The sequence below is a fragment of the Tupaia chinensis genome, unplaced genomic scaffold, assembly GCF_000334495.1.
Source record: "Tupaia chinensis unplaced genomic scaffold, TupChi_1.0 Scaffold000575_1, whole genome shotgun sequence".
Classification (NCBI taxonomy): domain Eukaryota; kingdom Metazoa; phylum Chordata; class Mammalia; order Scandentia; family Tupaiidae; genus Tupaia; species Tupaia belangeri.
Window position 1 is genome coordinate 670,151 of NW_006160089.1, and position 11,927 is coordinate 682,077.

General features: G+C 47.2%; 1 protein-coding gene across 2 annotated transcripts in view; it reads left to right on the top strand.

The window, feature by feature from the left end:
- Positions 1–10,017, top strand: part of RABGAP1 (RAB GTPase activating protein 1) — a 210,514-nt gene extending 200,497 nt beyond the window's left edge. For both annotated transcript variants that reach the window (XM_006158213.3, XM_027775589.1), the window contains 5 exons: positions 2,095–2,199; positions 3,010–3,093; positions 3,711–3,782; positions 6,959–7,156; positions 8,330–10,017. In XM_006158213.3, coding sequence (XP_006158275.1) covers positions 2,095–2,199; positions 3,010–3,093; positions 3,711–3,782; positions 6,959–7,156; positions 8,330–8,452 — 582 coding nt within the window. In that variant the 3' untranslated portion in view covers positions 8,453–10,017. The remainder of the gene's footprint in view (positions 1–2,094; positions 2,200–3,009; positions 3,094–3,710; positions 3,783–6,958; positions 7,157–8,329) is intronic.
- The last annotated feature ends 1,910 nt before the right edge of the window (positions 10,018–11,927 follow it).

Consider the following 11,927-nt stretch of genomic DNA (forward strand, 5'->3'; position numbering starts at 1 on the left):
GCCCTGCCGGCCCGCATCGGCGCCGAGCGCGGGACACACCCAGCGCCGGAGAGGCAGAGGGGGCCAGGTGGCCCAGGCCGCGGAACGCGGAGCAGAGCCCCGGCCGCGCAGGGTGTGGGGAGGGGGCCTCCACTGTTGAGTCTCTTCATTTCCCTTTTGATTATTTCTTGGGTCTGCGCTAGAGAAGGACATAATAAGCTACTCCCATGAAGGACAGGCCTTAGCTCTAGGACCCCATTTAAGTGCATATCTGTAGTCTGCTATAGATCAGTGGCCTTTCGCATGTCATGCCATTCTCAGTTCACTATTTAAGTCCCAGCCCTCTAGAACCTGTCCCTCTCAAAGAAGGTATCTGAGAAGTGGAGCAAGCTCAGGGGCTCAGTTAAACCCCTACCTCTCCGTAGTAAGTGGAGCAAGTTCAGGGGCTCAGTTAAACCCCTACCTCTCCGTAGTTATGCAGGTGCCCTGCAATGCTGGTGCCATTTCAGACCTCAAGTTTGCTTGAAAGCAAAGGATTGTGGGCTTGGATGTTTAGGATCTTGAGGAACTGAGGGCTGGGAAGGGGGATTGTGTGTGGTAAGACCCTGTTGAGGGTGCTTCCTTCTGTGTTTTTCTCATGTGTTTGTGTGTGCACTCGCTCATTCAAACAAATGAGCATTAAAAAAAAAAAAAGAATCACTGTTTAATTTCAGGGAAACTATTGTCTACTTCTCACGAAAGACTGAATATAAAGAGTCCAGCAAAGACTTCCTATATGTAGACCTTAATTGTTCTCTAACATGGCGTAGTCAGTCAGTCTTCAATTATATTCGCCGTAACCAGTGTCTGGCACAAGTATATCCTTTTCAGTGGGACTCACACCTCTGTCCACCAGACTTTTGCATGCTTTAGAAAAAGACTGGGATAGAGTGGGGTGGAGGGTGGCTTTTAAAGAAGGTGCAGGACAAGGGCAGCCTCCTTTATCAAGGACCACAAAAGCAACATTGTAGGACTGGATGGATGAAGTAGAGGAAATACTGAGTTTGAAGGAAGAAAATCAGAGTTTATTACTAATACTAATAATGATTCCTGGGACTAGTAGATGGTGTAATGGTTACGTTGCTGAATCTCACGCAGTTGACTGTGGTTCAAGTCCTGGACCCAGCGGCTTAAAATGCTGGGTATCTGTGCATGCATGCCCAGAATCCTGAGAGGAAAATAGAGGAGAAGGGATTGCAGTGTGGCCATCCTCTCCCTGGGAGGGTGGGGGGGGGGCATTGATTTCTCGCTTTCTGTTCTCTCTGTGTCTGTGTGTCGCTCTGGTGAGTGTATGTGGCCTATAGGAAAAATCTCTTTAAAAAAAATAAAAAAGATCCCACCTTCCTGATACTGCATTGTTTCCTGTATTCTAAAAGCATGCTGAATGCTTTCCATACCCTATCTCTCAGATGAGTCTGAAGCTTGGAGATTCTCAGTAAGTCATCCATATGGCAAGTGTAAGGCGTGTGGTCAGTGACCCAGCAGAGTGGAGCCCAGGCTGTCTGATGCCACAAGCTGAGCTCTGAACCACTGGCCTGCCACTAACCCTGTGTAGGAGACTGGGCCAGGCATTTCTGCATGAGCCTAGTCTCAGTGTGATCTGGGGTTTATCGTTTCCCCACCATCTTTCTTTTTTTTTTAAAACAAATTTTCAAGAATTTTTATTATTTTAAAATTTGACCAGAGAGGGAAAGTGAGAAAGCAAGCCACCATGTCTGGGACTTGAACTGTGGACAGCTACGTGGGAGTCCAGTGCCTTAACCAATACACTACCTGCCAATCCCTCCCCATCATCTGAAAATGGAATCATGCTGGGCCAGCAGGTGGTATAGTGGTTAAGGTGCCAGAATTCCCACATGGCCGACCACAGTTCGAGTCCTGGAACTGGAGGCTTGCTTGTGTACTCTCTCTTTCTGAAAAACAAAACAAAACAAAACAAAACAAACAAACAAACAAAAAAAGTGAAAAAAATAATAATGAAAAATAATAATTCTTTAAAAAATGGAATCATGCTAGGTCATTAGAACCCTTGCATTTAAATTCTTGTTCTCTGACAGCATCTCTTCGATATTTCAGGCTGAGGAAAAGGCAGATGCATTGAATAAGGAGCTGCTGATGACCAAGCAGAAGCTGATTGATGCAGAAGAGGAGAAAAGACGGCTGGAAGAAGAGTCTGCTCAGGTGAGGCAATTCTTCCCTCTCCTGTGCTTCCTCTGTGTCTTGCAGATCCCTGAGAGTTGGGAGTTCAGCTGGGGGTTTCCTGTTGGCACCAGAGAGCCCAGAGACCACTGGTTTTGGTTTCTCTCTGAAGACGTTATTTTTTTTGTTACTGAGTAAAGCATAATGGTTCTTAATAATCAAAGCCTAGAAAGAGGGGGAGGGTTATAGCCCATCCTTTGTTGGAGTGGGGGAAATTCCCGTGTATCGGCGTCTGAGGGAACAGCACAGCAGCTTAACATTTCTGCTGAAGGAAAACGCAGGTCACTGCAGGCCTGGCTCTCCCCTCCTTGTCCTGAAGTCACCCTCACAAAGCAAACTCTGGAAGGCTTGTGAGCCAGCACCTGACAGACACTGGGGGCACACCTGCAGCCACAGAAAAGCCTGTGGTGCTGTATGCCCTAGAGCAGGCACCTCACCCCCGTGGTCAGTGTGTGAGCTGACAAAGCACGTTCCACACGAATTGTATGGCCTCTCCTGAGCACCGTGTTGGCTTGTGCAGACTCCTCAGCTACGGTTCACAGTGGGTTGGGCTGTCTGGGAAGAACTGCAGCAGAAGCCCAGGCTGACATCTTCGAAGTTTTGACTGTTCTCTCCCTCTGCTCACATGGAAATCAGGGCTTTGTGCTGCCAAGTGTGAAGGAAGACATAGATGAATTATAGCCCTTCCAGAGTTAGGTCAGGTACTTTTTAGAAAGCCTAGCACTAAGAAGTTGGTGAACTTCCCTTATTTTTTCTTTAAAACAATTCACTTTTGTTTTTTTATGTGCACAGTTAAAAGAAATGTGCCGTCGGGAACTTGACAAGGCAGAATCTGAAATAAAAAAGAACAGTTCAATCATCGGCGACTACAAACAGGTGGGTCCCTGTGCCCCAGGGAGGAAAGGTGGCGCTGTGTACTCTGGAGCCCTCCTTCCCTCCAAATATAGGTGCTTTGCACTCTTCCATTGACGAGTGACTTCACTTACTCTCGACAGTAAAATAAAGAAAACAGTCCTTGTCTGGAAGGATTGTCTACATGTAGAATGCCTGACATGTTCCCTGGCATATATTTAATAATGAAAGCCAGTTATGTTTTCAGGAGTGATTCTGTGTGTGTGTGTGTGTGTGTGTGCGTGTGTGTGTGTGTGGTTGTATACTGGCCCTGTCTCTGGCTGGTTGAATTTTAGAAATATAACTGAATTGGTCTAACTCCTTCCTGTGCTGAGATCCCATGCTGACTTGTGAGTCTAGCAGTATTCAGAAACTAGTGGCCATTGAGGGAGTGGCAGATGGGTTTCTGGGAGTCCTGGGCCAATGGATACCCAGGTGGCACAGAGGAAGACCCTCTCCACATGCCTCTGAGCAGCTGTGGCCTACTTGGCACTGCTCTGATCTGCTCGGTATATTCCAACCTTCACTGCGCAGTGGACCCTGTGCACACCCATGCAGATGATTATGTGCTTAAGAGCCTGTCACTTCTTTTGTTTCTTTAGATTTGTTCTCAGTTGAGTGAAAGATTGGAGAAGCAGCAGACAGCCAACAAAGTAGAAATTGAGAAAATTCGGGTGAGTCTTCCTTTACCAGAGAGATTTTATAATACCCCTTTCATTTTATGGTCCTATTCAACACAACATATTTTGGGAGGGGGCAGTTGATTTCAGACCTGAGAAAACTGAAGAGTGCCTGATTAGGTGCTTGTCACAAGGCCTGGCTCGGTAATTGACATTGGAGACCGCCTGTTTTCTCTGGAAGGAGTGCAGATCAGGCCAAAAGAGCTTTACCTTTATCTCTCAAAGTGCAAGCACCCAAGATTTTCAAATGTCACTGGTAAGGAAGTTGACTGCTGCCATGCAGTGTCCAGGTGGAAGAGTCATACAGGTAAGTAGGCTTTGTGGGAGGTGGCACTATATAGGTCACATCACATGCTGTGACTGACACTTTTTTTTTAGAGAGATTTTGTTCTAAGGGCACGTGTGCTCACTGGAGAGATGGAGAGACAGAGAGACAGAAAGCGGTCATCCCCCAGGAGAAATGACCATGCCTCCTCATTCTCTTCTCTTCAGTTTTCCTCTTGAGATTTTGGACATGCATGCGCATATGCCCAGCATGAGTTTTAGACCTCCAAGTCCAGACATGAACCATAGTCAACTACGTGGGAGTCCAGGGACATAACCATACCACCACCTGCTGGTCCCAGTGACTGCCACACTTAACACCATTCTGTGGAATAGAAACACCCCTCCGGTGCACGAATTCCCTCTGCTGTCACTAATGCAGTTATTAATGAAGACTAAGTTTAAGTGTGGGGGAGGGGCGCAGCAGGTGGCATGGTGTTTAATGTACTTGACTCCCACATGGCCCACCACGGTTTGAGTCCTGAACCTGGAAGCTTGCTTTCTCATTCCCACCCCCTCGCTTTCTCTGGTGAGTATATGTGCCCTGTAGCAAATTTTAAAATAATCATAATAATGATAAATTAAGTAATTTAAAAATAAGTAAGGGGGGAAAATACTGTCCTTTTGGCCGGAATCACCATCTTCCAGTAATTCAACACAATGACAAACACAAAGGAAAAGAGGAGAGACACCAAATATGTTCTCTATGACTTTTAGAAAACATGGAGTGATTCCTTTGGCAGCATACATGCGAATCTACAAGAAAGGTGATATTGTAGACGTCAAGGGAGTGGGTGCTGTTCAAAAAGGAATACCCCACAAATGTTACCATGGCAAAACTGAAGAGTCTGCGATGTTACCCAGCATACTGTTGGCATTGTTGTAAATAAACAAGTTAAGGGCAAGATTCTTGCCGAGAGAATTAATATGCACATTGAGCATATTTAAGCATTCTAAGAGCAGGGACAGTTTTCTAGAACATATGAAAAATCAGAAAAAGAAGGAAGCCAAAGAGGAAGGTTCAGCTGAAGCACCATCCTGCTCTACCCAGAGAAGCACACTGTGTGAGAACCAATGGAAAGGAGCCTAAGCTTCTGGAACCTATCCCCAATGAATTCATGGCATGATGGGTGTTAAAAATAAACTAATCTATGGTCTATAAAAAAAAAGAAAAAGAAAAATCCCTTATAACCCTATAACCCACAGATAGCATTATTAACACTCCGGTGTATATTATTTCCATTTTGGTTCTGTGTTGTTGTGTTTTAGGTTTTTGGCCATAGGGCGCTACACTTATCAGAGAAAGTGAAAGGAAAAATAAGAATCCTCCCATGGGGGATAGCCACACTGCACTCTCTTCTTCATTCTCAGAATTTGGGGCATGCATACACACATGTATGGCATGATTTTCTAGCCCCTGGGTCCAGCACTTGGACCATGCTTCGCCATGTTGGAGTCTAGCGCCTTAACTATGATGCCAACTGCTGTCCCCTCTGTGTTGTTGTTTTTAAAATATATTTCTTTTCTTTATATATTTTTTAGAATTAATTTTATTTATTCATTCATTTATTTTAATTTGACCAAAGACAAAGAGAGAAGGAAAGTGGAAAAGCAAGCCAGCAGGCCCAGGACTCGAACAGTGGTCAGCCATGTGGGAATGTCCAGCACCTTAACCACCATGCCACCTGCTGGTCCCAAAATATATTTCTTTCATATGAGAGAGACAGAGACATAGACACCCTCAATAGGATCTCAGGCCATGACCTGCCTTTCTCTTCCCTTCTCCCAACCTTCAGCCAGCCAGGAGAGCACATGTGTGCCCAGCATGTACAGGTTGACCCAGGAACTGACCCCAGCTCTTCCATAAGGCTCTGACATCACCAGGTGGCGTGCTGCCTTCTGCTGAGCCACCATGCCTGGTCACATGCCATGTTTACAAGATTTTATTCATTTCTAAGATGCACTTTTTTCACATTTACATCTCTAAAATTGGGACATTTTATGACTGATGACTTTCTGTGGTTTTCTTGGCAGGGGTTTTGTTTGTTTGTTATTTTTAAAGATGGATATTTGCTATAAGGTACATACACTTGCCAGAGAGAAAGCAAGAAATCACTGCCTGGGGGATGGCCATGCCGCAGTCCTACACCTCCATTCTCCCCTTGGGATTTTGGGCACACACACATATATGCCTGGTGTGAGTGTTAAGCTGCTGGGTCCAGGACTCAAACCATGGCTGACTATGTGGGAGTCCAGTGACATAACCATTACACCGCCCCCCAGAGTATTTCCCTCGAGGGACATAAAATGATGTTTCTTACAGTCAGTGGCATCACGTGCTGATGAAATATGGTGTATACGCCATGTATGGTTTAATGATATTTTATACACTACTTGTGTCTTACTTCAACCAGCATATAGCCATTTTTCATGTTATGAAAAATTCCTCAAAAGCCTTTAGAGCGACCTGCTTCCTTGTGTAAACACAGGGCAGTGTATTTCATTGCTCCTGGTGTTAAGAGACTTTATATGCTCTCCCCCCTTTTCTCCAGTCTCCCAAGTGCCGAACATCTTTGTATGTAAATCTTGCCGTAGTCATAGCTTCATTTTCTTAGCCTGGGTTCCTGGAAGGGAGGTTACTGGATCCAGACACATATATTTGTCTTGCTTTTAATACGTCACCGGGTGGCTTTCCCAATAGGTTATCTGCCAGTTTTCAAAGAATGGGCAGGTTTTTAGGAGCAGTAGTGCTAAACAGAGAAGCTGTCCCTTAAAGGAAATGCATACACCTTCCTAAAGGGCTGATTTCCCTTCTCTGCTTCTTCACATCTGATGTTCCATTTCAGCAAAAAGTAGATGACTGTGAGCGCTGCCGGGAGTTCTTCAGCAAAGAAGGGCGTGTCAAGGGCGTCAGCTCAACTAAGGAGGTTTTAGACGAGGACACAGACGAAGAGAAGGAGACACTCAAGAACCAGCTGAGAGAGATGGAGCTAGAACTGGCACAGACCAAGCTCCAGTTGGTGGAAGCCGAGTGTAAGATACAGGTAACAGCAGGGTCAGCTTGTGCTGATGTGCAGTAGCAACCCCAGGGGGATCTTCATGGCTTGGTGGATTTTTTCCCCTTTAGATCTTTGACCATATTCCTGATGGGAAAAAGCCCGGTACTTGCTACTTACTAGTCATGTGTAGGCAGTGCTCAGCCTGTCTCAAGGATTTCGACTCAGTTGTATTTAGATTTTTTTTTGGTGGGACACAGAATGTGTGCTTGAAACTCATAGCTCCCCACCACAGAACTCTGAACCCGGGTTAGTTAGCTGCCCCCCTACCTCTCATATACAAACAGAAATGATGAATAGTCCCCTGTATGGTAGGCTGTTTTGATGACAGAGTAAGAGTACACAGAAAAGGCTCAGTGTGGGGATGGGGCATCCAACTCCCGACACTCCTGTAGCTTTCTGACCTGGGGCGTTCCACCTGAGTTACCTGAGCCTCCGTTCCTGATGAAGAGCCAGCATTTTGCTGGTCGTCTTTACACTGCCTTGCCAGTCCCGCCAGCATGAATACTGAGCACAAGGGAGGCACTCTGCACTGTCTGTGGAATCTCAGGACTGACACTTGGGGCTGGGGCTCTCTCACACCCATGCACTGGGCATCTGCTCGTTGCCAGGCCCAGTTCTGGGTGTTGGACTGCAGAGCTAAGCCCTGACTTTTGTGACTGCCCAGGACAATCAAGACAGGCCTCATCAAGGCAGCAGTATCAGAGCTGGGGCAAAAGATAAGCAGGGGTGGCAGCTGCAGAAAACAGTGAGCATCCAGCGGAATGAGTGACATGAGCAGGAGCACAGGGAGGAGAGGGCCACCCAACAGGGAGTCAGGAAGGCCCTGTAGTGTAGAAAGGGACAAGGTGGGGCAAGCTTGGGACAGAAGGGAATGCGGGCCCAGGTTACGAAGCATTTCGAGTGCCGTGTTGGATTGGACTGTCAGGGCTAAAGCCACAGCTGTCTGCCTGGTGTGCACTGGTGAGCTGCAGTAGGAGACATTAAATTTCTGTGCGGTTGTTTTATAAACCACATCAAAATGAAGCCCTGTGGCCCTAACTAGGAAAGCTCTCAAATCTTCAGGCTTTTCAGACTTTCTGTGTGAGTTTGAGTAAACAGACTGAGTGCCTGCCTCCTCCCTAGGAGCCCACATCCTCATGCATGTTGATCCTCTTACAGGACTTGGAGCACCATTTAGGCCTCGCCCTCAACGAGGTGCAAGCAGCCAAGAAGACATGGTTTAACCGAACACTGAGCTCTATCAAGACGGCCACCGGGGTTCAAGGAAAAGAGACTTGCTGAGCAGCTCCTGCCTCCAGACACCTTCAGAAAACACGACACCTTTTGTTGCCTTCTTTGGCCAGATGTGTGATCCTGTGACTTGTCCCAGGACCAGGATGTACCTAAGTCAGGTCTGGATGCGTGTTGGTAGGTCACTGGACCAGAGCTCACGAGGCAGCAGCCTCTGGGGTAAGGCTTCCCTAACTGACACTCACAGGCCTGCGAGCTCAGTGGTGGCTCTGAACACTCCGGAAGTCGCTCCTCGGTGGGCTGCCCAACCCAAAGGCTGAGTTTATGGCATCAGAGTTTGGGGATCCTTCTGTCTGTCAATTTTTTTCTAAACCTTCAAATTTTTTTTAAATATACATATTATATATATTGGGGGTGGGGCAAGGGATCAGAAACTCAAATGATTCTTACCTGCTTCAGTGCCAGCAGAAAGTCCCCCAGGGTAGACGTGGGAAAAGCGCTTTGTTTCAACATGAGGGTTTCAGAGTTGAAGTTGAAGCCACCTAGTTTTGTTAAACTACACAATGCATAGGTTTTTGGTTTGGTATTACTCACATTTCTGATCCATTCTGTGCAACTCTCATACTTCTTTTTGTTTGTTTGTTTGTTTGTTTTGTTTTTAGCACTAGCTGCCAGAATAACTCAGCAAATCTGGGTGGGCGACTTGGCTGTGAGGCTGATAAATCCTAACGTGGACAAATCTTATTTTGCTGTGTGTGTGTGTGTGTGTGTGTGTGTGTGTGTGTGTAAAAATACCTTTCCCACTGTACCCACTTGACAGTGTTGAGATCCCAGACCAGGACTGTTGATCTGCACCGCTGAATTATGTGGTTATTTGGGCACTTAATTTCACTCAAGATGTATGGGGCCCTGATGTCCTCCCTGACATATGGGAGCTCCCAGATTCCTAGTGTTTTTGCACAACAGGTTGTACTAGTGAGACTGACCGACCTGCGTGTCTGTGTAAATGTGAGGTATGCACGATGTACATGCCACAAGGTCCCCATTCTGCCAGCCTGGTCCCCGTCTGACTTTCTGGGCTTCTGGGCCCTCCCCAGAGTATAGCTGGGTGCAGACCTCACTGTCCAGACAGGCTGCAAGTTCTTATTCCAGAACTATGGGATGGAGGGTTTAGCACCTTTAAAACAAAACAAAACTTTGACTTTTAATTTATATAGTGATAAGCTGACAAGCTGTCTCACAGATAATTTTGTCCTCTGCATTCACTGTGGAGGTGGCTGGTTACAAGAGGCACTGGTTTGTATATAAAGACACCTGGGTTGTTTGTATCTCTTTGTTGCTGTACTAACGCTTGCCGAGGTCATCTGTGATTGGGGATATATAACAAGTGGCAAACCCCCCGCCCCCAAAACACCCTCATCGCTGCTGTGTCTTTCTTGTTCAGTTACCGAAACAGCTGTAAGCCCCATCTAATACTAGGTGTGTGGACATTGTGCTAGGGTAGTTTCAGTGTGTCAACTTTGAATTGAAATATAAACCAGTAAAATTGTATTACTGTTCCTTTTGTTGGTTTTATTTTAACAGCATATTCATTAAATATTTTGGTACAAACAGCATTGCTTTGTAGAAACCAGTTTTATCATGATGTGCTCCTGCCCCAACCCCTACCTGCAGAGTCAGAGCAGACCACCCTCTGTTGGGGCAGAGGGCCAGCGCCGTCCCCATGGGTGTGTGTGTGAGCCGAGGCAGCACCTCCCACCCGTTATGTGAAGGAGCTACATCGTGCCAGCCCTGTGCAAGGTTGATGTTTCTGCGTTCATTGTGAGCACTGTTCCCCTCTGAGAAATACAGCACTGTGGTAATAGGGTTAGACACACTTTTTGTGCTTGTGGTTTAGAGAAGTCTTACAGGAAGTAAGGGTAGCTAGGCCTCGGACATCATCTCACCAGGCAGAGATGGGAGACGGAATTGGAAGGACAGAATGTGAATGCGCTGAAGAGCAGAAGCAGGTGAGGGCGGGGGCTCTAAGTATGCTCTGCTCAAAATTATGGGAAAATGAGGACATGGGCAGGTATTTTCAGAAGTTTTTGGGGGTTTTTTTTGGAGAGGTTTTTCACTATAGGGCGTGTGCACTCGCCACACAGAGAGAGACATAGAGACAGAAAGCGAGAAATCACTCCCCAGGGGGGATGGCCACGCCACAGTCCCTTCTCCTCCATTCTCCTCTTGGGATCTTGGGCACGCACGCACACGTGCCCAGCGTGAGTTTTAAGCCACCGGGTCCGGGACGTGAACCGCGGTCGACTACGTGGGAGTCCAGCGACATAGCCATTAAGCTAACTGCTGGTTCCCTTTTTTTTTTTTTTAACAATTATTTTAAAATTTGCTATAGGGGATGCACACTCATGTGAGAGAGAGAGAAAGTGAGAAAGCAAGCCACCAGGTTTGGGACTTGAACCAGAGTCAGCCATGTGGTGGTCCAGTGCCCCAACCACATCACCTGCTGGCCCCAAAAGTTCTTTACCTTTCATTGGCAATTCTCCCACACACTTGCACAGAGGGATGGGTCTTTCCTCCTTTACTCCCTGCCCCCTTCTGCATTGAGAAGAAGGGCCATACTTCACTTAACCCTGAAGATCTTGCCCCCACTTGACTCCACCTCTGCCAGCCTATGAACGGATGCAAGCTGGGAGGCAGAGCAAGGCTTCCCACCTATGAGAAGGGACGACAGTGGGTGGGCCCTGCTCTGTCTTACTTCAATGCACAGAGGCTGAGAAGGGTGCAGCCTGTGGCCGGTGCTCTTGCACAGGCCAGGATAGCAGCTCTGAGCGCAGCCAGAGCCCTCTGATGCCGGAACCTGTATTTCTGAGATGTGCACTCCTGGTCTGCCTGCTACATGGAGGGACTCTACAGAAATCCTCATGCATTGGCCTGGAGAAAGGAGTCCATGCAATGGTCAGCCTAAAAGGACCTCTGTAAGGGGCCTGCCTTTGGGGAAGACTTCCCTGGTTGAGAATAAGATTGAGAGGAATAACTACATCATATGGTAAGTACTGAATCTACAAACGGGTTCCTGTAGGAAAAGGGAGGGTCTGTGTCATTGCAAGGAAAACAAGTGGTGGTGTGTCGTGGACATCTGCATGGGTGACGAGGGCATCTGCTGGGTAAAGAAGTGAGAGGACAGCATGTAGCTGGGAGAAACGGTGGTTAACGCTGTCATCTGCTTGGGCAGAGTAGTGAGATGAGACTGGGTCAGTAGGCTGGGGCCGTGGCAGGAAGTTGAAGGTGATGGGGAACACTTAGTCTCAAGCCAGCTTGCACTTTGGGATTTCCCTGCCAATCCTTTAGGAAGGAAAGTGAGAGAAAAAGAAGTTCAGGTGGTAGAAATGAGCAGAGGAGGCCTAGGAACTGCCATGAAGGAGAGAGGACATGGGAATGGGATGGGACTGTGGCTGGCCAGAGAAGGATCAAGCATCTCCAGGCTGTGAGGGCAAGACCGAAGACCGGTCATGGGGTCTGGCAACAG